Source organism: Nilaparvata lugens, chromosome 1, assembly GCF_014356525.2.
Source record: "Nilaparvata lugens isolate BPH chromosome 1, ASM1435652v1, whole genome shotgun sequence".
In the NCBI taxonomy this organism is placed as follows: Eukaryota; Metazoa; Arthropoda; class Insecta; order Hemiptera; family Delphacidae; genus Nilaparvata; species Nilaparvata lugens.
The window spans coordinates 95637050-95662437 of NC_052504.1; the positions used below are offsets into that span (position 1 = coordinate 95637050).

General features: G+C 35.8%; 1 protein-coding gene across 2 annotated transcripts; it reads left to right on the top strand.

Annotated features, from left to right (window-relative positions):
- The first annotated feature begins 7958 nt into the window (after positions 1-7958).
- On the top strand, positions 7959-20868 carry LOC111061330. Of its 2 annotated transcripts, none has more exons than XM_039419663.1 (2): positions 7959-8094; positions 18620-19658. In XM_039419663.1, the coding sequence occupies exons 1-2, from the start codon at positions 7974-7976 to the stop codon at positions 19423-19425; spliced, it is 927 nt and encodes a 308-aa protein (XP_039275597.1). In that variant the 5' UTR covers positions 7959-7973; the 3' UTR covers positions 19426-19658. The 2 variants fall into 2 exon arrangements, with proteins under 2 accessions (XP_039275597.1, XP_039275596.1); XM_039419662.1 differs by lacking the exon at positions 7959-8094 and adding an exon at positions 16989-17412 and having other exon boundaries at positions 18620-20868.
- Positions 20869-25388: the final 4520 nt, after the last annotated feature.

Genomic DNA, 25388 nt, shown 5'->3' on the forward strand with positions numbered 1-25388 from the left:
CCTTTGAACCACCCCCACCCCCTTAGCACAGGGGGTAGGGGTGGGGGCTTTTGATATGTTCACCCCCTAACTGGTCCAATAAAGCTGCGGAGTCAAAAATTGTGTTTGACCTCCTCACTACCCTTAACAGAACTGCGGGGTCAAAAATTGTCTTCCAAACTTTTCCCTCTATAACACTTCGTTGACTGGGCTATGAGAGTTTTAGCGATTTTAATTTTAGACAATTTTTGCAAAAAACCATGGACTTCATAAAAAATGCAAATCTCCCAGATTTGGTTGATATTCCGGCTATGGATAGAGGTTAACCTAACTAGTGTCTAAAAAGTAAAAGTAAATTCGTATGGCTTTTGTTGGTGGGGAGTCCCTTGCGGGAAGGTCCCACCGCCTGAATATATATTTAAGCCGTCAATGGGCCTTACGACTGTCATACTTCAGCCGGGACCGACAGTTTAACGTGTCCATCCGATAACACTAGTGTCGTGCTATAATATGAGACGTTTCGCTACAATACAGAGTGAGTTATTCACTGAAACATAAAACCTTACCTCCACTCTCAGATCACAGAAATCACTCATCTTCAAATGCTTATAATTCAAGATTAGGAATGAATTTGGCCAATGTGATGACGTCATATTGTTCCTCTCGTCAAGCACTATCATTCCTGAGAGTTTGAGCGATTTTAATTTTTGACCATTTTCGCAAAAATCCATGATGTTACTTTTTTATACAGGTTGACCCAAAATAACGGGATTTAAAAATAATAATAAACATAAGTGGGAAGGGAGAAATAATTCTTTCAATGTAATGATTGAAAGTTCAAAACATGACATTTGGGGATCATTGATGACATTTATCAATTTTTATTACTATAGTGAGGTCCACGTTATAATGGCAGTATTCGATTAACATTGGTGTTGCTATACTTGTCTATCATTCAACAAAGGAGGTAGCACTATACTCTTCTAGCTCCACAACGTTTCCAAATCTGTTTTTAACAATTTAGAAATATAATTAATGAAGGCAGAGAATCGGCAACGACGTTCTCCTACTGCCATTATAACGTGGACCTCACTATAGCATACCGTACTTCTTCTACATGACTTCCTGCTCGAATACATTATTGAAATCTGTGTTTAAGATTCTATTTATTGATCGCCTTAGTATCTCAACTCGATACAGTGGTTCAATTAATACAGATAATTCAGAATTAAATTCATCATATCCCACTTGAAATGCTGCTGCAATCGATTAGAAATTTCCAAGCTTGCATTCATGAAAAAAGAATCCTAGAAAATGGCGTATAATTTTCCAAAAAAATGAGATTTATGATCCTTAAATGGCAAGTTTTTAAGTTCTTATTGTTATATTCAATCGATTAGAAATTTCCAAGCTTGCATTCATGAAGGAAGAAGCCTAGAAAATGGCGTATAATTTTCCAAAAAAATGAGATTTATGATCCTCAAATGGCAAGTTTTAAAGTTCTTATTGTTATAAATAAAATTATTCTCTCCCTCTCACTTTTAATCTATGACAATTTTCAAGTTCCCATTGTTTTAAGTCACACTATTCTAATTCATTTTCTATTGGAGGAAGGAGAAAGGTATGAATTTCAATTTTAAAAACTCACCACAAATCATTATAAAGGTTTTTATTACATTATTTCTGAATCTTATAAAAAATTCAAGTTTGCATGCTTTATTCAAAGGATATACAAATTTTCAGTTATATAATTATTATGTACATCATGAATTATATAATATATGTGCATCATATTGGTAGCTAATAATAATATCGTAAAATACAATATCAATAGTAGATTTGATGCTGAACTAACACTGAAATAAATAAAAATCAGAATAAAAAATACATTCAACGAGATAAGTTATGAATCACAGATTACAGAAAGGTTACAATATTACAGGGGTTTGTATGTTTGCAAACTTAAAAAAGTGATTTTTAGAAATGAATTTTCTTAAAAGAATAAAAACTCTTTGCACAAAAATTTGAGATTAGAATTCAGAATTAAAACTTGTAAAAATGTGAAACAACTATTTATTTTTATTAGCATTAAATTGCTGAGTTTACTATTCAGTTTTGTGAGGCAAATACAGTACTATAATTTTCAAGTCACAAAGTAGGACTGCAATCCTTTACATGGACGGATTTAAATTTTTTTCATTTTCCTGGGTTATTTCTCTATCTGTAATCTGTTTGTCAAAGCATCTCAAATTTGAATTCTTTTAACATCATATACAACAATTCAAAATAAATGTCAATAAACTTTATAAATCTAGACTACAGTTTAAATGACTAGATGAAAGTTAACATCTATTCTGATTTTATAACTTGATCAGCAAAATCAATTGAAATAAAAATTCCACAAAAATACAAACTGTATCGATGCATACACAATTTTTAGAAACTAAACAATTTTGGATATTCTTATCATTTTCATTGTTTATTATCATAAAAACTTGATCAGCAAAATCAATTGAAATGAAAATTTCACAAAAATACAAACTGTATCGATGTATACACAATATTTAAAAACTAAACAATTTTGGATATTCTAATCATTTTAATTGTTTATTATAAAAAATTTCACCCAACTGGAATAATAAAATGATTAGTTAATAGCGGGTAGCCCATGCTTAGCAAGGGTCCATTTGACTTTACAAACTGAAAACTTAATGTAATGAAATCTTGAAGAATTGAAAATAGGCATATAACCATCCTCGGTTAATTAAGAATCTATAATGCAAAAATTCAAATTAATCAGACCTGATGATGCATCAAACATAATGTTCCTATCCCGAATGTGCCTAAGCCAGTTTTTAAATTTATTATAGTACTAGCTGGTAACCCGTGCTGGTAATAAGTCAGTTCTTTCCTTTATTATAGAATAGATATGTTCATCAATTGGTACTGACATACTGGAAAACATAAACAGAACAAACCTAACCTTGATGAGTGAAGAACGTTAATTTTAGAATTTATATTAATATAATTTAAATGCAAAGAAAAAATTGCTGTTTCAAGTTGAGCAAAAAAATCTGGTGTGGTGCACTCACACAACTTTCCTTGCCGTTATGAAAATTGATCAACTGACGCTAGTGTTCCCGCGCATCTCAAGTCTACTTTTCTAAGATCTGAGCCAGCTGGTGACAGGACAAAAGCGCTGCAGACACACGAAGTCTGCTATCTCTTCATAGTGAATGATTTAATAGAATCAACAGTTGCCAACAGTTTGCAATTGAATAATCTTATTTTCTCTAATTTCGAGCTTATTTTCAATTTTAGGTGAAAATGCTACTAAGCATTAATTGTAGAGATTTTTATGCTGAATCTTTTCCACTTGAAATTTTTTGTTCAAATTGTATCTGAAGCCTGATAATTGGGAATCTAAATCAAACTTTGCATAGATGGTGCAGTGCTCCTGAAATTTTTACAGATATGAGACTTGTGGGAGTTGATAGAGCTTATCAATGACTTTTCTAGGTATGAATTTGATCAAAATCGTTGGAGCCGTTTTCGAGAAAATCGCGAAAAACCCTGTTTTTTACAACATTTTTGCCATTTCAGCCGCCATCTTGAATTGCATTTAATCGAAATTGTTCGTGTCGGATCCTTATAGTGTAAGGACCTTAAGTTTCAAATTTCAAGTCGTCCGTTAATTGGGAGATGAGATATCGTGTACACAGAAGCACATACACACATACACACACACACACACACACCACACACACACACACAGACCAATACCCAAAAACCACTTTTTTGGACTCGGGGGACCTTGAAACGTATAGAATTTAGAAATTGGGGTACCTTAATTTTTTTCGGAAAGCAATACTTTCCTTACCTATGGTAATAGGGCAAGGAAAGTAATATCATCACATAATCAAATCCATAAGTTTTATAAGGAATAGAGTAAGTACTTCTTTTTAAATACCTGATGTGTCTGTTTGAATAATTACCGATATAGTGAATAAGTTGTATGCGCTAGATGATCCAATGTATCAGAAATTGAGTTTCGCACTGATTATGACTTTCAATCATTGGATAAATTGGATAATATTGAAAATAAAATAAACACTGATGATGTGACTGGTTTACATGTAGAACCATTCCAAGTGAATAATAGGAATACTGCCTCAACAAGTGCATCAGATCCCAGTTCAACAACTGAGCCTCTTCAGGATGATTTACCGTCTGCACCAGCTTCGACAACTACATCAACTTTGACAAGACATCAATCAACTTTGGCATCAACTTCAAATATTCAGGACAAGCAACTGAAAGCTACAACAAATAGTTCAGTTAAATAGTTCAGTTAGTTAAGCTGAATAGCTTGACATCCAGAAACTTTCGGTTGTCATCTTGTTTTCATGGTGTTTGCATGTGATTTCGACTTGAGTTCTAGACTTGTTGTTTGCTTTTTGCAGAGACAAACGAATATTCAGAAGAATAGAAGAAGTATTATGTTCTCTTTGCTTGTTGCTAGTTTTAGACTAGACAGACATTTCAACAATAGATTGGTTACGGCCATCTGCAAACTTGTTGGAATGGTTGATGCCTTTGTATTTGCACTTCTATTCACTCACTCACTCTCTTTCCTAGCGCTCTCGCTTCTCACAATGTACTGTTTTTAGCAGAGAGTATAGAATGTTAAGATTCTATCCTCACTGGTTTTCAGCCCTTGCCTGGCTAATGGGATGGGCTTCCAGAGCTGACATCGGCCGCCTCTTAAGCTGAATAGTTCAGCTTCAAATAAACAGAGACCAATTGTGTGGTATGGAAAGGACAACGATTTTGTGAATAATGTTCCCAACTTTCTGGCACCTTAAATTCGAAATTGACAGATCCCAAACATGGTGAGACACCCTATTACTTCTTTGTGAACTTGTTTACTGATTAAAATGGTTTGAGCTGATTTCCACCGAAACTACAAGATATGAAATTGAATCGGGGATCATGATTTCAAAACAACTGAGAAAGAGACGCGTCTGTCTCTTTTTAGGAGTGAATCTTAAGATAACGTTCATGAAGTATCCACAATATAGGATGTATTGGTCATCTCTACCTACACTTCGAATGAACTTGATTGCGGATGATTTGTCATTGAAAAAGTAAGACATTCATTTCATTGATAATGACTCACTTCCGACTGATAATCTATATAAATAAAAATCTGGTGTGGCGCACTCACAAAACTTTACTTGCCGTTACGAAAATTGATCACCTGACGCTAGTGCTCCCGCGTATCTCAGATCTACTATTCAATGATTTGAGCCAGCTGGTGAGAGGACAATAACGCTGTAGACACACGAGGTCTGCTATCTCTTCATAGTGAATGACTTAATAGAATCAACAGTTTGCAATTGAAATAATAATATTTTCTCGAATTCGAGCTTATTTTAATTTTAGGTGAAAATGTTAATGAACGTTAATTGTAGAGATTTTCTTGCTCAATCTTTTCCACTTGGAATCGGTATGATTTCTCCGAAATCGCTTATTGCGTCCACACTTGTGACTCTGTATAATAAGGCTCAGGAACAGATATTAACAAAGAACAAAAGTTTACAATATGGACAGAGATATTGTGAAATTTCTCCACATAAGGTGAAATAAAAACGATATTGTCATTTCCTTATTATTTTTAAATTAGCTAGTTGTGTGTGGCGCACAATAAAAAGGTAAAAGTCTGGTGTGGCGCACTCACACAACTTTCCTTGCCCTTATGAAAATTGATCACCTGACGCTAGTTTTTGACTCTATCAACAGATTGCAATTTAATAATCACCTTTTCTCGAATTTCAGCTTATTTTCAATTTTAGGTGAAATGTTACTGAACATTAATTGTAGAGATTTTCATGCTCAATCTTTTCCACTCGAATTTTTTGTTCAAATTATATCTAAGCCTGATTATAATTGAGAATCTAAAATCAAACTTTGCATACATTGGGCGGAGCTCCTGGAATTTTTACAGATTGGACTTGTGGCAGTTGATAGAGCTTATCAATGACTATCTTAGGTATGAATTGGTGATCGAAATCGTTGGAGCCGTTTTCGAGAAAATCGCAAAAGCCCTGTTTTTGACAACATTTTCCTAATTTTAGCCGCCATCTTGAATTGCATTTGATCGAAATTGTTCGTGTCGGATCCTTATAGTGTAAGGACCTTAAGTTCCAAATTTCAAGTCATTCCGTTATTGGGAGATGAGATATCGTGTACACAGAACACATACACTCACACTCACACACACACACCCACCACACAGACCAATACCCAAAAAAAAAAACACTTTTTTGGACTCAGGGTCCTTCTTGAAACGTATAGAAAACTTGAAATTAGGGTACCTTAATTTTTTTTGGAAAGCAATACTTTCCTTACCTATGGTAAAAGGGCAAGGAAAGTAAAAATGGGTGGTGTCGACATGACTTATCGTATGGTATCACATTACCCTCATGCTTTCAAAAGTAAGAAATTTTATTTGAGAATTTTCTTTCATTTCTTCAATGTCTGCTTAGTGAATGCATGGATAATTTATAAGGAGAAAACTGGAGATACTATGCCATTCCTTGATTTCAAAGCATATATTGCTAACACCCTGATCAGCTTTTCCAGTATGCAAAAGAGACCTGGACGACCTTCAAATGCTGCTCAAAGCTCAGAAAGGAACCACTGAAGAAGAGGGCAAGATTAGATGTGTTGATGAGATACGGTGGATGGAATCGGTCACTATCCACAAAAAAAAGAGTTGAAAACCCCACCAAATTGCCGGGACAAGAATTGGTCGATTGAAATCGTGTGTTAAAAATGCACAGTTCCAGTTTTCCCCGAGTGCATGCAAAGCTTTCACCAACTTTGAAGTGACATTCAGCTGAAAATGTGGTTTTTCAAGAATAAACAATTATTCTATCTGTGTCTACTTATTATTCGAAATCATATTTATCATTATTAGTTTTATTTGAATATAATATGGAGGAACAGTGATCAGTGATTCTAGTGTGACAAACATGTACAGAGAAATTTGACAGAAAAAACTGGTGAGTCACACTTTATTTCTGTAAATATTTATCACTAGCAGTCAGGCTCGCTTCGCTCGCCATATCCATCTAGCCAGGGGGCTCCGCCCCCTGGACCCCAGACTGGATCGTTCAAAAATGAGATCAGCGGGCTCGCTTCGCTCGCCTGCATTTTTCATTTGATCATGCTTCATTCCATCAGAAAGTCAAAGTACTTCCTCGCTCGATGAGGAAAACGGTGAGAAAACGCAGAAAAGCTGAGAAAAACGTTGGAAAAACGCTGATTTTGGGAGTCTCTTTGATGAAATATTAAAGTCACCTCATCACAAAATGTTTAGACCCTAGCTAAACCTCTGTACCAAATTTGAACATTTTATATGTTATTACTTGATGAAAGAACTGGGAAAACGCAAAAAACCGCTAATTTTGGGCGTATCTTTGGCGTTATTTCAAATTCCTTCTAACACACACATTATTACACCCTAGCTTAGCTTCTGTGCTAAATTTGAACATTTCTGTTCATTTGTTCTCAATAAAGCTGAGAAAACGCTAAAAAACGCAGATTTTGGTCGTGTCTTTGGAAAAAATTTCCATAGATGTTCTTAGTGCGCCTCTAAAGGGCAACAGAACATACCTACCAATTTGAAGTGAGTGAATCAGTCAGTCAGTGAGTGAGTGCCATTTCGCTATATATATATATATATAGATTACAAATGAAATTATTAATAGATATTGCATGCATGAATAATAATTGAGCTTGTCTATAATTTACAGGAAAGACATGACTCAGTCGAATTTTCAACAGACCTACGTGATCCCTTTGAGAATACTGTACTTTAATTTTAATTTTAGTATTCAACTTGAGTATTTTTTTTTCATTTGTCAAAGGATACGTATGTCGCGTCATGCACCGATAAAATACTGGAAGGGCGCACCATCACAAGCATAATGGGGAAGCTGGTGACGCTCAACGTTGCCATTCACTTTTCGTGGAAGGGAGTACAACGCAAGGACCATAGAATAGAAAAGAAACCTTTCAAGGATCTGCTCATAGCTAAAGTTATGATTGGTAAGATTTCAGCTAATTTTTCCTTTTGCAATTTACTGTCGCTTGCTTTATATTTTCTAAACTATGCTAATTAGCGACTCATACAAAGCCAAGCCTGTGGTTCGATGCAAAAAGAGTCCAGATGAGGTCAACAATGCTTTCATGGATGCTGTCGCTGAGATTGATGAAGATCTACCAGAATCTATGGCAGTTCCAGCATTATCTGTCCCTTTGTCTCATCATAGGTTTACCTGTTTTGAACCCATTAGTGAGGAGGACCTGATGAGCATTGTGGTTTCAAGACAAGTTACAGCCAGGACGTCTATGGCCTATCGGAGTTCCTGTTGAAAAATTGATATGTTTGTTTCAATTGATATGTTTCAATTGATGTTTTTCCTAACTGCCTCAATATCGCAAAGACAGTCCCGATTTTTAAGAAGGGTGATCCTCTGATATAGGCAGCTTCAGACCAATATCAATTGTACCGGTTTGGTAAAATCATTGAAACATCCATGTTGAGGCAGCTGACTGTATATCTGTGGAGGAGCAACCTTGTGGGGGATATGCAGCATGGTTTCAGGATAGGCAGATCTACCACCTCTGCAGTGCTTTCATTGGTCGAAAGAATACATGTGGCTTTTAAGGAGCGCAAATCGGTTGACCTTGTGTTGTGTGACCTGACCAAAGCCTTCGACTGTGTGTCGCACAACCTCCTGCTGGACAAGTTACATAGGTATGGCATCAGGGACAGTGCATGGAGCATGGTGGCAGACTATCTAAGCGACAGGAGGCAGGTTGTGTCGGTGATGGGTGCCACTTCAGAGGAAAGGAGAGTAACACATGGAGTTCCTCAAGGATCTATTGTGAATATGAAGAGATAGAGTGGACAAAAATATGTTAGTTTAAGTACCAAGAAAGAAGTACCAGGTAAATCATTTATATTAGTGAAAAAATGTTGTGGCAATGAGTGTTTTAAGAACTTTGACAACTCTGAACAAAAATACATGTTTCAGTTATTCTACTCTTGTAATACCAAAGAGCCTCAATACACCTTCGTTGCTGGTTGCATGGCCAAAAAAGATGACCAAAAACGAAAGAGGAACACAGTTATAATATTACCAAAGAAAGAAACTTCACCTGGACATACAAACTAAAAACCTCAGGACGTGAAGTAGAAGTATGACTTCAGCCATCAACACCAGCTACAACCACAATCAACAATAATTGTGAAGATGAACCTCACGAAGTGGATATACTTGAATAGATACAAATATAGTTTAGTAGTGACAAAAATTGTCATAAAACGTGTCTACTTGTTTAATTTACTTTCATCATAATCTATAAATTAGTAATTGATTATAATTACGGTTTTTAATTGAATAATCAATCCCTGAAACCTCAATATTGTTAAAAATATCAATTGAAATTTACAAAAATTGCAGAAATTTACTTATAATATATTTTTAAAAATTGTGAAATGAGGATACAGATGCACTATGAGCAAGTTTGCTCGAATAAGCGCTTTCAAGCTGGTAGTGAAAACTTACAGGTAAAAAACAAAATCTGGTAACATGCATAGAAACACCTCATGACGTGCACTGAGAGAATAGAACTAATCCAGGAATTAGAATAAGTATAATAGAATAAGTCATAATAGAATAAGTATAAAATAATTGTATAAATAAGGTATTGGGTGAAGAAGTACTGGAATGGGCAACCGTATATGTTGATGACTTATTAATCACGTCCAGAACCATGACTGAGCATATTGAGAGAGTAAATATAGTGAAGTTGAAGGCGGCAAACTTGACCTTACGGTTGGAAAAGTCAGAATTCCTGACAGCATCATCCAATGGGGGAGGTACCTACCACCTGAGATTTTTCTCAATTTATGAGGGTATACTATTCCATAAGTTGGATAATGTCAGAAACTGGAGAGTATGCATACCGGCCAGTATGACAGACATAGTGATTAAGAGATATCACATAGACAGTGGGAACATGGGCAGGAAAAATCAGAGGATCATGTATATATTATCAGCAAATATTAGGACACTGATTGCTAAAGTATCAAAGGCTTGTGAACTGTGTCAGAAGACAAAATTATCAATTTATTTATTCAAGTCATCTAAATTCAAAATTTATAGTTTTCATGTTTATTTTAGACTAGAATTTTATAAAAATTGTACACGTGAAATTCTAACCTTATCTTGGACTTTGTCACCTATAAATTTGGAAGAAAAATAGCACAAGGACTACCGGTACCGTATTATTTTATCTTCTATAATGTTATTGCATTAGTGTCATTATACACTAATTATTATTGACATTATTGGTGACATAGTAAATAAAATAAATAAATGAATGTAGGACCTTATAAGGTTAGTAAAATAAAAGTGGGTAATGCATATGAAGTTATAAATGAGGATGGTAAAAGCTCAGCCAGGAACACTCTCAAAACCAAAAGTTGCTAATTTGAAAAGTTTATTTCCTTTCCTACCTGAAGATAAAATATCTTTTTTTCATGAAACTTTCACATGATGTAGATATTTGGGAGTTATTGAGCTTAACCAGGAAGCATTATTGATTTTTTGAACGGCAAGGATTGGGTAAAGCTGGCATTATTTTGTAGAGATGCTTGTGCTATAGGTGGCAATTAATTCAAGAGTTCAATTACTGACGTATTTCAATAATTTAATAGTTTGGTTTGATATTAAAATACTAATGAACCCCCATTGTTATTGTTATTATTATTATTATTATTATTATTATTATTATTATTATTATACATCATCTCAATAGTTGTCAATGTTTGTAATTGAGGTCAATTTAGTGCTATTTCGTCCTCATCTAGATCATTTCCACTCAAAGGTGAGTGGAAACTTTTGAAAAAGAAAAAATTAGTCCATTTAATTTAAGAATTGAAATAGCGTAACATGGATATTTTCTTCTTATGCATATTTGGTTAGAGCCATAGTAAGTTGTATATTTTGTAATTTAGTCATTGGGTACTCTTTTCCGACTTTTTGTTACTCAGGTTGTTTAATTTAATTTGTTTATTATCAAGAAATTTGATCATTATGTATTATTTATACTTTATTTTTTTTAAATAAAGAAAGAAATTGGCTCACATTAGAAATTTAAAATGTTAGAATGCTTCTGTTTTATCCACAGAGACTCATTTATTTATTTTATTTTGATTTGAAGAATGTGTGTTCATTTATTTTAGTAATTCGGAATTTCCGGCTGACGGTCTTTGACCAAGCCGTATAGTGTATGCAATATTTTAAATAATACTTCTGGTAAAATATTGTTTTTTTTTCAATAAAGCACTTTTATATCTATCTATCTAGTTTCGGACAATGGTGTGTGTGAAATGTAGTCGGCCTACAAACCCTCAAAAGACAGTAAAGTGAGTCATGAGTAGTTTGCGAGTTTCATCGAGCATGCTGACCTGCCGAGTAGGCACTGTGGCTAAGCTGAACGCCATGAACGCTGGCGGTGTAGCATGGAGATGCGATAATTGCCCTGATGAGACCAACGAAGGTGATGACACAAAATATTATTGGTATATAAAATCAATCCAAAACAAAATGGATGATAATAAGAAGGAAACAGCAGAGAATTCACCAATCTTCAATTAACTCCACATTGGCTGGTCTTCAACTAAGAATGGCTGCTGTTGAAAAATCTATATATATAAAAGCGAAAATGGCACCACTCACTGACTGCTGACGACTGACTCACTCACTCACTCACTCACTCACTCGCAGAACTAAAATCTACCGGACCCAAAAACGTTCAATTTGGTAGGTATGTTCAGTTGGCCCTTTAGAGGCGCACTAAGAAATCTTTGGCAATATTTAACTCTAAGGGTTGTTTTTAAGGGTTTAAATTCGTCTTTTAGCATGTATAGAGCATTAGAAGCTTCTTCTTCTCCTCCCATCTCTTAATTATAATTGAAATTCCATATCATATTTACTATAAAACTATAATCTAGAGAGAGTACCTCTTCAAAACAGTTGTTACTGGCAACTAATTAATATTTTGTCAAGTTGGCATTAATTGAGTTGACTTGGTTAGGTTGGCACCAAGTTGAAGATTTAATGCATTTATCGCGGGAAAAATTGATTGGGCACTGCTACTTCAATCCTGGGAATATTAATTATTACTAGCAGTCAGGCTCGCTTCGCTCGCCATATCCGTTTAGCCAGCCGTTTAGTCTGGACCCCCGACTGGATTGTGATAACAATTATAATATGATAGAATGCCCAAATGAAAATGCAGGCGAGCGAAGCGAGCCTGCTGATCTCATTCTTGGACGATCCAGTCAGGGGGTCCAGGGGCTCGCCCCCTGGCTAGACGGATATGGCGAGCGAAGCGAGCCTGACGGCTAGTATAATATAAACTTGAAAATGGTACAGTAATCAAGAACTGGAACAGGCAAAATGCACATTTAACTAATCAACTGAAAGACCTAGAGTGGAAGACCATGTAGCTGACTGTACCCACGGAGATGGTATATAAATCGCGGAATTCCAACAACAGTCGGTGAAAATGTCTACTTGGTAGTGAATGCTGTCGCAAAAGCAATCGATTCAAAACACCACAAACATGAAGATAAAAATAAAAAGACTTGAAATTGTCACCATGAATTATCACTTACTTAATTAAGAATTAAGAAGTGAGATTCGGTTTATACACCATGATCATCTCTATTAAACTCTTTTAATAAGGGTGTGTGAATCCATTTCCTATCGTCTGCAAACGTTACCTCGGAACAGCAAATGGCAGCCTGCAATATTGGTTAAATTTATTCGCCGCTCGACAAGACTAGAGTGGCTTGCGGCCGCCAGGGCGAAGCGATCATGGCAACAGACGTGCTGGCTACATTGGGGCGACCCCTGTCTTGGCCCTTTAATTTTAGAAAATATAAAGAGCATACAATACTAGTAGTTCTGTGAACAGTAGACCTCGCGCTCAGTATGATACGGAAGAGAGAAAACATCCTCTGTCTGTCTGTACCTGGTGATGGTTTGTCTTCCCGTTCCTGTCTCGTCAATTTGTGATTATTTCAGTCAATTTAACCAATTAATCACCTGATTCAGTGCTAGTAATTGAAGTTTTTTATTCGTTCTAACGTTTTGCTGTTGTGGAAAGTGACGAGAAGTGGTTGTAGTCAATCAGTGCAATGATATTTGAAACCGAGACTGAAGCCTACGAATTCACAGCAGCCATTTAAAATTTGAAGGGCAACCAAACTGAGTTCGGCTCGAGCCGTGGAGTTGACCGGTTGTTTTCGTAGCTGCCTGCCTGCTTCAGATAATATACTGTTTCCTACAGTTATGTGAAAAGTGGCCATTGCTGCACTGATTACAGTACGCAAAGATCACTTTTCCGCTCAGTGCGGGAAAAAATTTTTCTGCACTCCAGATTTGCAACATGGCAACGCAAAATACTTAGTAGGTTATATGGAGCAACAGTGCAGCAAAATCAAATGAAGTTGGTAACAGTGACTGGGTGCTATAGTGAGCAGAGTGCAACGAAGCACAACGAGCAAATTATTAATTATATATTATAACCAAGGACAACATTTTATTCAATTTGACAATAAATAAGGTTTTATCAATAATAAAATTACACAGAAAAACATTTGATGGATTTCAGGCAATTTTACCCATAATTACCCACTTCTCATATTCTATGGTAACTGTAGGAAAAACTTAATGTGAAATACGTGCGCAAAGTTCCTCTGCTGCACTCAACAAACCATTCCGCCCTCGCCTACGGCTCGGGCGTAAACGTTTCTTTCGGTGCAGCAAACTGTCACTTTGCGCACTAGTTGCACAAATAACTATTTCGCTCTATCGTGTTGAAAATGAATGTACCTACTAACGTTGTAGCTTAATAACCTAAAAACTTACTTCATAAAGTTTGGGCTGGTAGTTTAGATTTAATTCATTTCTTATTTAATAATAACTTCTTTCTAATCATCACTTAAACTCTAACACTAATTCAGTCTCTTAATCACAATCTTAGAACTCGTAAATCACTGAAACATCCTTGCTTTTGACAGAAGAATTTCAAACTTGTGAAACCTACTTCTCAAACTAGACTTTTTGAAAAATTTATTCCAACTTGAAAAATTAAATTCCAATATTGGATCACGTGTATTTTTTTCACTGATTTTAATTATCTCTGTCTTACAGTACACTAAAGAAAATAGAAATAAAATAATTGCAGTAAATAGTAATAATAATTAAATGATTTATATCCTATCTGAAAATTAGTTGTTCTCTATTCGTAATATATTTCTTAATATTAGTTTTTCTGTTTACTTTTCTGGAAAGGGAAACTGAGCTTTGTTGACTTAATTGTTGAGTTAATTTTGATACGGGCCGAAATAGTTTTGTAAAATTCGGCAGGCTGCTCTGTAATTTTTGTAAGCATGGACGAGATTGTAGTGACCTTCTCAATAAAAGATTAAGAAGAAAGTTTGAGGTTCAGTGTTTCTTCAAGCCCGACGCAACTATAGACGCAGTGGTGGAGTCAGCCAAAGAGCAAACAAAGGATTTCAATGAAAATGATTATCTGATTATACTGGGTGGCTCAAATAATATCATTGCTCCTAATTTAAATCATCTCCCGCTAATTACAAGGAAAATAGAAGAAATGGTGCCACTTTGAATGAAAAAAGACTAAGAAATTGTCAAAAAACCACTGATTTATTGATAATTAGAAAGACCGTTTTCGGTTATTACACCATTGTCATCTCTGATAAACATTTCTTAGTCTTTTTTCATTCAATATGAATAATTACCACAATATCAACTTCTCAACTACACAAAAATGGTGCCACTCTCTAATACAACAAATGTAATAATAAGTACACTTCCAAACAGGTATGATAGGCCAGAACTCAACAAAACGATCGGTCTGACAAATAAAGCAATTCACTGTTCAATCAACAGGGTCAAAGATAAAAATTCCAAGCAACTGGGGTTATGTTTCCTCAATGAGCGACTAAAAAGACAAAACTTTACAAGACATGGATTACATATGAATTGATCTGGCAAGGAATTTTCTGTGATAGACTGGCAGAGTTAATTGAAAGCAGTCTGCAACCACAAGCTGGTTTGTTATCAGATAGTAACCCCCCTACAGGTAACAAGAGTTTTTTTAGAGATGGATCCACCCGGTCAAATGATAGAGTAAAATCGGGTAATTCCAGTCATACACCATTCCTCTTCAGCATGAATATACAGGGCATTGGAAACAAAATAGAAGAGTTGAACGTACTCCTTGCAGATCTCAAGTGGCCATTGGTTGTGTCATTCAGGGAACATTGGCTGGCTTCATGTGATACTACTATTCTGAACAGACTCAATAACTATATTCTTGCTTCATCTTACAGTAGAAATAATAAAAGAAGAGGTGGTACGTGTATAGTGTTGAAAAAATCCATCAATTTCAAAGTTAGAAAAGATATTGAGGCCTTGTCCATTGATAGTGCATTTGAGTGTGCAGCTGTTGAGTTTGGTCTGAGGAGAGATGGAATATCTAGAGTATTTATGATCTCTGTATATAGGCGCCAGATAGTCCTGTGGAGGACTTCTTCAATATTTATGATAGGCTCTTGTGCTTGCTTAAGAGGAGCTTCAGGCAGAAAACAATATTGATATGTGGCGATTTCAATATTGACATTCTTAAAGAAAATAGTAGAGACAAGAATAAGTTTTTGAACATCACGACATCAATTTATATAAATTCATTTTTGACAGCCAACCAGAATATCTTCGTCTTCAGCCACTTGTATTGATAATATAATCACGAATCACAATGTAAGCAGTATTCATGAAATATAATAGACCCTGGTCTCTCAGACCATCTAGCCTTAAGTGTCACTCTGAAAAACGGGTTTGCTCCGGAACGCCCTGTATATAGGTTGGGAAGATGTATAAATGATATATCATTGAATTTATTCTACAACCTGTTAAAAACGGTAGACTGGTCCCCTTGCTTGATCAATAATGGAGGTGAAAATGCATTTAATGCATTCCATTCCCTATTTTATCGTTGTTTTATAGAATGCTTCCCACTAAAGAAGTTTAAAGCTACAGTGACCAACTCTAACACGAACTGGGTGACGAATGGAATCAAGATTTCGTGTGGTAGGAAGAGAGAGCTTTGTATGGAGGCTAGAACCAATAGAGACCCCACATTTTTACAATACTTTGCTACTTATAAGAAGATCCTGAAAAGAGTGATATTATTGGCCAAACAAAAAGCTAATGAAAAGCTCATCTCAAAGTCTACTAATGTTAACAGAGGAGCATGGACTGTCGTAAGGAAAGAATCAGGCCTGTCAAATTGTAATGAGCAAAAGATTGAATTGTCCAATGGCGATGATGTGATCTCCGATCCGGTAAAAGTAGCATCTTTTCTCAATGATTACTTTTTGGAGTGTAGTACTGAAGGGTTGAGCACTACTAGGTCAAGTAGTGGGAAGCAATATCTCGAGAAAATTGGTAGGCAACACGGCTTGTTCAGATTTGAAGCGAGAGTGAGGTGAAAAGGGCTGTCTTAGGTCTAAAAAATACTGGCTCGTGTGGATGGGATGAGATTTCTTCCAAGGTGGTAAAACGAGTATGTCCCATTATACTACAGCCTCTCACCTACATCATCAATTTGTGTCTGAAGGAAGGTGTATTCCCACAAAAGCTAAAATTTGCAGTCATTAAACCCATCCATAAAAAGGAAAGTAGGAAAAATGTCAAAAATTATCGTCCCATTGCATTGTTGACAACTTTTTCCAAGATTTTTGAAAGAGTAGTATTCCAGCAGATGTCTGCTTACTTGGTGGATGAAAACATTCTCTATAATAGGCAATATGGTTTTAGAAGAGGTGCGTCGACTAAAGGCTTGTTTTCCTAGCGACAGGTTTTTTGCGCCGTTGACAACGTGATACGCCGGGCGTTTAACGTCGACCACTGATTCCTTTGAATCTAGTTGGGATGTTTTCCTAGAGGGCGCAACACGTCAGCGCAGAACGTGTTGCGTTGACGCGGTTGGCCCCACTGCTCGAGGAGGAGTCAACAACGCAGTACGCTGACGCAATCGCCTTGGATTCCAGTGTTTTGTGCATTCAAGTTTCGAGTTGTGAGGTTTTCAAGATGTCCCAAAGCGCATCAGCGAGGTTTTCGGCAGACGAGGACGAATTGTTAATTGAGTTCGTCCAAAAGGAAGATATGTTATATGACCTTAAACATAAAGAATTTAAAAACTCGACGAAGAAAGACCTGTTGCGGAATGAAATAGGGAGAAGATTGGAAAAAGAAGGTACGTTTTCATTTAAAAACATAATTATGTCATAAATTTTATTAAATATATTACTTATTAATTACACGTATTATTACTTATTATTAAACACGTATTATCATACGTGTTTTCATAACATGTTTCAGTGTGTACTGAAGTATTCAGTGAAACGGTTTCTCACTTCGAATCCTTCAGCTTGAGAGAAACCACCTGTGCCTGCTAGATTAATTAGGTTTCGGGAAGGGAAATCCTCCAAGGTTTCCTCAGTGTTCAAAGTACTGTTCGATAAATACTCATCCCTCAACATATTGTGTAAGCAACAGCACACAACGATAAGTGATTCCACAGTCTCAGGTTTCAAATGTATGGGAGTGAAAAAAATTCTGAAAATTTGGCACATGATGCCAAACGCATTTTCGGATGTCCTCCGGGCTTTGCTGTGACAGTAATTGTACCTTCTTTTGTTTGCATCTTGGAGCATTTGTGCTCTCGAATATGGCTTCATCATATGCTTACCTAAACTGAAAGCATCATCGCCAACTACTACATGAGGTAGAATGATATTAGAATGCGGAAGGTTCTTTGGTGGCGGGAATATTGTTCCATTTGTAACTAACGTTCCAATTTTTGACTTCTTAAAAATTCCTGCGTCTCCCTCCTTTCCGTAGGAACCCACATCAACAAGAACAAACTTACAGTTTGCATCGGCCATAGCGAGAAGCACTACAGAAAAATACCCCTTATAGTTAAAGTATAGACTTCCTGAGTGACCAGGTGCTACAATTCTCACATGCTTGCCATCAATGGCAGCTACACAGTTGGGGAAACCCCACCGTTTCCAAAAATCGTTGGCTTTCTGTTCCCAGTCTATTTGGTCGGGAGGAGGTAAAAAAAGTGGCACCAGCTTCTTCTGTAGTGCTGCCAACACTGTAGGGACGATGGTACATATAGCAGAGGGAGAGATGCGGTACCCAAATGCTAGTGACCTGTATGATTCTCCTGTAGCCATAAACCTAAAACAAATGTTTTATAATTTGTAGTAATGTTGTACAGTAAAGTAATTTTTGATTAATTTACATGAACCGAATTAATAATAATTAATAGACAGGGGTGTCGCTATTTGGGTAAACATGTGTCTGAATACCCAATCCATTTTCCTCCCCTCTCATTTATATTTTTTGATGATATGTATTTTATCGGAGTTGTAATTGTCTTTCGTCTTTCGTAGGGAGTGAGTGCAAGAAACGGTGGAAAAGTATGAGGGACCACTACAAAAGGGAGAAAAAAGAAGAAAAAGGTACAACAGGGAAAGCTGCTAAGAAGAAAAGAGCTCAGTACTGGCAACGGTTGCAGTTTTTAGACACTGTGGAGGATGAAAGAACGAGTTTTACGAATGTTGTTACCGCATCCGACGTTGGAGCATCATCTGAAACTCCACAACAAGGCATTCCAGAAGAGTATGAGGAGGATGCTTCAATGGAACATAGGTCCCAGGAATTATCTCCGCATACATCATCTCAGCATACTGAACAGACAAATACGACCCCATCCCAACATGAAAAAAGGTCCGAACTTGAATTTCACCGTCGAAATCCGAAACAAAGGAAAGACAGTTCTGTTCTCCAAAAATATTTGCAGGAAAGAAAGGAAGACAGGAACCATTTAAAGAGATGTCTTGAAGGTCTTATGACATACCCAGGACCTCCGCAAAATGAAACTGAAATTGATATGTTCTTCAAAACAATGGCCGCAACTGTTAAAAAATTCCGACCAGATCTTGCCACCCAGACTAAAGCGAGTGTTTTCAAAATAGTCACCGATATGGAAGTGCTGAACCAGCGACTGTCTATCCCTGGTGACAGTGGATTCACAGATATTCAGTATGATAACAACCAATTGAGACCGTCACCCTCCTCAACATTCTCACCCTGGTCCACTCCACATTCATCTCACACACAAGCTTCGGACCCCTACTCCGATATCGTTTCTCAGGCCTTCCAAACGGCCTTAGTAGGCACAGAGAACAATGAATAATTCAGTTTTTGTACTCATGTTTGATTGAATAGTTTTGTGTTTGATTGAGAAGGCTACTCCCTTTTGTACTCGTTTTCTACTAAGTAATTACTTTGTTCTTCTATTTTAAGTATTATATTGTTACTTTTCTTTCTCGTACCGTATTACTTTTCTTTCCCGTGGTACTTGATGTTAGGTATAAGTTTCATAAAAATCGTAAACACCCACATCAAAGACACTGATGAAGATCTCAATACCACATTCACGCTTCCTAGGGTTAGGTTAGGTTAGGTTATATTTGGAAATAGTTCATTTTTTTCGATTTTTTAAGAATTTTTTTGGGTTTGTGATACTATGAAAAATAGTTTCCAGATTTTTTCTTTTAACTCAAGGTTAAGTTTGGTTTTACTTTACTAATTTTTTTTTTAAAGAATCTGGTAAAAATACTTATATTTTTTTGACCTAACTTGTCAGTCTAAAAATCGGACTACTACGTCAAAAGTCAATTGTTTGCTACAATGATAATGTAGTAGAAATAAACAAATATTTCCGGCTTACCTTAGTGTGACTGCCAATTTTTCAGCGGTTGTTATAGGTTCCTTCACTCGGTTGTAGGAAGAAGTAGTCAAGTCGTCATTAATGAGGTTCAAAATGTCGAAAAATCTTCCTCTGGGCAGTCTTAAGTATCTTCGGAATTTCTCTTCATCATCAAGAAGATGATTCTTGACTAAACTGCTGAACATTCCTTCACTTCTGCGGTTTGAGAATACATCACTCACACTTTCCCTTACTTTTGCATATTTTGTTAATACGAACTCTTCTTCTTCGTCACCATCTATTATTTCTTTAATTATGAAAGCAGCCATTACATTTCTCTTTCTCACCATGTTCTCCATTTCAGCAGTTTCACTTAAATGTTTCACATACAAACACCCAACCTTCAACACGATTCTACGCCAACTGAACAGATAAAACACGGCGCTAGGAAAACACTTTTACGCTGCGTAATATATTTCGCGCTTTAGTCGACGTTTTTCAGGCTCATTCGGTTCCTGCTGCGCAAAAAACCTGTCGCTAGGAAAACAGGCCTTAAGTCTGCTACCTTCGATGTTGTGACCGATTTGTTGAGTGCTCTGGATGGGTCGCAGAGGGCTGTGGGAGTCTTCTGTGACTTGTCCAGGGCTTTCGAGATGGTTGACCACGGTCTCCTTTTGGATAAGTTGAGGTTTTATGGATTTAGTGGTTGTGCAGAGACATTTTTTAGATCCTACCTTGAGAGGAGATATCAAGCTGTAAAGAATGATTGTGAGGGCTCTCAGGTATTTTCTACATGGCAGCAAAATGGGCGAGGAGTGCCTCAGGGATCCATACTTGGGCCTACTTTGTTTAATATCTTTATCAATGACTTGCCCTACAATGTGGATGGTAAATTGATATTATATGCTGATGACACAACAATCTTGGTTAAGGTAACAATAATCAGGAAGTCATGGAGAAAGCTAAGATTGCTGTACAACAGATCAACAGGTGGTTCAAAGATAATTCATTAAAGTTAAATATGAGTAAAACCAATATTTTGAAGTTTTCTGCAAGAGGGAATCATAATGATCCACTGGTAATGGGATGGGACTATCCTGCTTCTGAAAAAAACAATTTTTTTAGGGGTGGAACTGCAGGGGAACTTGAAGTGGGATAGCCACGTGGAAAAGCTCCAAAAAAGACTGTATCATGCTCTCTTCGCTCTGAGAACTGTAAAGGCAAATTCAAATATTACGACAGCTCTAAGGGTCTATCATGGATATTTCCTATCATTGATTAGATTTAGTATTTTATTTCTGCTTCAAAATGCAGAAAAAAGCACTCCGGGTTCTTGAGGGAGTGAGTCCTTCTTCTTCCTGTAAACCTATACTCAGGAGACTCCAGCTTCTTTCTGTTCCAGCTATCTATTTCTGGAAGTGGTTTCTTTTGTGTTCAGAAATTTTCAATGTCGACCGAATTAATCATGCATACAGAACTCGAGGTAGAAATGCATGTTTGTTCCAGCTCCCAATTCATAGACTCTCTCTGCTTGAAAAAGGACCGTATTATTCAGGATTGAAGTTTTATAATTGTATTCCAGAGGATATTAGGTTGTGTGGTGGTTATAAAGTGTTTTATCTAAGATAACCAGGACATTGGTAGAGGCATGTCCCTATACAATAGAGGAGTGCTGCAACGCATTCTCAGGATCCGATCCTGAACTTGACATGTTGCATGCCACTTGAGCCTTGCTCAAAAATGTGTGGCTTTATGCAACTAAATTGTAATAATAATAATAGTAAGTTGCATTGACCTGTTGTTATGTTTTCTCAAAAATTAATAAATAATTTATCAATTTAAAATGTCTAGAAAAAATCCTAAATGAATATAGAGCTTTCTGTCCTATCGTACCGTGACGTGTCATCCGGAATGTGAGTATGAGCGCTGTTATCAGGTCTGGCTGCAACTGTCTACATCGGTGATGGAAAGATACAATTTAAAGATGTTCGATGTTTTTGAATGGGTAGTATCATAGTCCACTGGACAGCTGATTTATGATGAATAATACTATAGTCTGATTTTTACTCCAATATTGGCGTATGAAGGAGGCTCCTTTTTCCTTTTATATTATCCTTGAAATGCAAAATTTCCAAAAACCTTGTTTATAGGCTACGTCGACGCGCAATTTAAAAAGGAACATACCTGTCAAATTTCATGAAAATCTATTACCGCGTCTCGCCGTAAATGCGCAACATAAAAACATTTAAACATTGAGAGAAATGCCAAACCGTCAACTTGAATCTTAGACCTCACTTCGCTCGGTCAATTATTTTTTCACTTTCATTTTTAGCTAAACATTGTCACGATGTATTTCTTGATTAGTGAGGGATTTTTTTTTCAATTGCTTTTAGAGCTAGTTTTTCGACGTGTGGTTATCTTAACATCGAATCACTCACCAATTATACTCACATTAAGTGAGAGTGTATTACCTACTCCATTTCTATGCAACAGATATACATTTGTCATGACAAATGAACATGCCTATTGAAAATGGAGAATACAGGGTCTGTATAATAAGTAACCGGACTGACCTCAGGAAATTTTTTTATTGGCAAAATATGTACAATTTTTCTTTAGGAATCTTCTAAGTAGTCCAAATTGGAGATTGGAGACTTTGAAGATTCCTTAAGAAAAATTGTACATATTTAGCCAATAAAAAATTTCCTGAGGTCAGTCCGTTTACTTATTATACAGACCCTGTATACCAGTCTATTCATGGGTATACCTATGAGAGTATACCTCTATATCAAGAAATATGTATTTGCACAGCACACAAATATTAATTTTTTACTTATCACGATGAATTTCTAATTCAACTCCACATTATCACGATTACGATTCAAAAATCATGACTCTTGGTAGTTTTACCAAGTTCCCGGGAACGTATTCAAAATTGAATTGGTAACCACACCGAACGATATCAGTGACTGAGTGAAAGTACTGAGCTCTTCAGGGTGGAGAAAGAATAGAATAAAAGATAGAATACCTTTTTTCGTTGGGGCTACACTTGAATAGAAAGAAATAAAAACTTAACTACCTTTTTTTAAAGTATTTATAATTACTATTTAATAGTTGGTTGACTTTTTTTCAAAGGGTACTTCGATTTTTATTTGTTTCTATAAAATAACTTGTTTGAAAAGTAGAAAGGACTATGTGGAATATGGAAAAGAATTGCAATATAAGCAAATGGTAAAGGGAAAAAGGAATGTGAAATATGAGAAGGAATTGCAAGCTCATTCATCAGTAGCTGACGAAACTATTTGCTTAGACGCCAATTGCAATTCAATCCGTCTGCACTTTTATTTGACAAACTACTAAATCGACGTAGAATTTTCACCTATTCTATATAGACCACATATTATTGATATACATCGAGCTGCTTATCTCTATTTCTATATCAGGAAAGAAGCATTCTATCTAGTGCTTAATGATCTTGTATGGGGTGGGTCCAGACCCGAAGAACCCCCCCCCCTTATAAGTCACAGCAATAATCCACCGCATTACCGTATGAAATTATAGAATCACACATTAGAGTATTTTCCAGTTGGGAGAAGTTTTTTCAAGTGTACTGAGTGTTCTGAAAAAGGTGCCCATAAGCCAATTCACACATTAGAGCATTAGAGTATTTTCCAGTTGGGAGAAGTTTTTACAAGTGTACTGAGTGTTCTGAAAAAGGTGCCCATAAGCCAATTCACACATTAGAGCATTAGAGTATTTTCCAGTTGGGAGAAGTTTTTTCAAGTGTACTGAGTGTTCTGAAAAAGGTGCCCATAAGCCAGGGGCACCTTTTGAAAAATGAGAGCTTAACATATGAAAAATAGAGAGCTTAACAGATTTTGTCCTTTTTCATGCGTTTTGTATGTAATCAAGGATTATTTTTTCAAGGTTGCGTTTGTCTATTATAGACTTATTCTACATCTTTCTCTTCGAAATAAAATTTTCTACAAGTTCTATCAGAAATAAAATATTGTGTTTAATGTACATTTGACATAGTAAATCTGCTTCAAACCTTAAAGGAGCTTGTTTTTCGGGACCAAGTTTCGCGTATTTCGTCACATATTATCTTAAAAATTACTGTAGCTAATGGTCTAAAAACGGTTTTATTCAATTTCTCAGTTCATTTTACATAAAGTACGCTGAATTTAACATCTTAATTAACAGCCAAAAATACCTGTAGGGCAGGGGAACTGAAATTCAGACGAAATCTTTCACTCAGTATAACTTGGTAACTAAGCATTTTCGGACCTATGTTATTTAGAACTTTCTTTCTTCTTTTGATGTGAGGAATCACCCCCTGGCTTATGGGCACCTTTTTTCAGAACACCCTGTATAGATAATGTCTTCTAAGTTAGTTAGTTGTCCACGGTACTGGCCATAAATACTTGCCATCAAATTTGTTAGTTTTGTCTTGAACATAGTATGCATTTTCTATAATTAATTTAATACATTACACTACTTGAGAATACAAATAGAAGGTAATAGGACAATGATAGTAAAATATATACTAAAGATGACAGTCTTTGTTAGCTAGTAATTATTGTACAGTTAATAGATGCTTAAATAACAATTATAACTTCTATCACAGCCTAATTCTCAAATGCCGTTTTTCAATAATTTCTCTTCTCAATCATTGAAATTGAGTGGAAATATTTCAAAGTGTAAAAACTAGTAAACTTCATTGAAATAGGTTACAAGAATAATAATAATAATAATAATAATAATATTCATACAGCTATCTAAAGTACTGTATGGATAATATAGAGTAGATTAGTTGATCTGTACTTTATATAATATTTGGAAAGAATCAACGTTAGTAGACAGTCTACTTTCTGTCTACTTACTTTGGCAAAGAATGATATCAATATTGTTTGTTATTTGTTTTACAGAGAATCGTACAAGCATTTGTACAAATTGAGTCCGAATCGCCATAGGCATTTTAATGGAAAAGTTTATCGACACCCCAAACGAGAATTCACTTGAAGAGTTTAATATGGTACCTCAAAAGCAAAAAATTGCAACAATCCAATAATAGTAATCATACTCAGGGGTATTTATTAATCTAATGAAGTGTCTCTAGAAAACTAATTTTATAGTCTTCAACATGATTGCTGCTTTTTTAAAGGTGTTTTTTTGTCTTCTATAAAACTAGTTTTATTTAGTAGGGGTTATAATCAGGCGTCATACTCCGTAGATTGAAATAGAACTATAGAATTAATTGAATCACAATTGAGTCAAATGTTTTATTGACTCACTCCACAATAATTTACAACACACTGGTTAGGTAGATTGGTAACTTAAATTTGTTCTCCATAAGGTGGCTTCTTGCACAAATTTTCCAAGCTGCATACTTTTGTACTAAAATTCAAGTACTTTTGTGCAAAATTTGTGTTTCAAGACTGTAGGAA

What these genes read in the sequence shown, in the direction of transcription:
- LOC111061330 (XM_039419662.1), top strand. Translation starts at nt 17,247, where the DNA reads ATGTCCCAAAGCGCATCAGCGAGGTTTTCGGCAGACGAGGACGAATTG. An exon ending in GAGAAGATTGGAAAAAGAAG is followed by an intron (nt 17,413 to 18,619) that starts GTACGTTTTCAT and finishes CGTCTTTCGTAG; the next exon opens with GGAGTGAGTGCAAGAAACGG.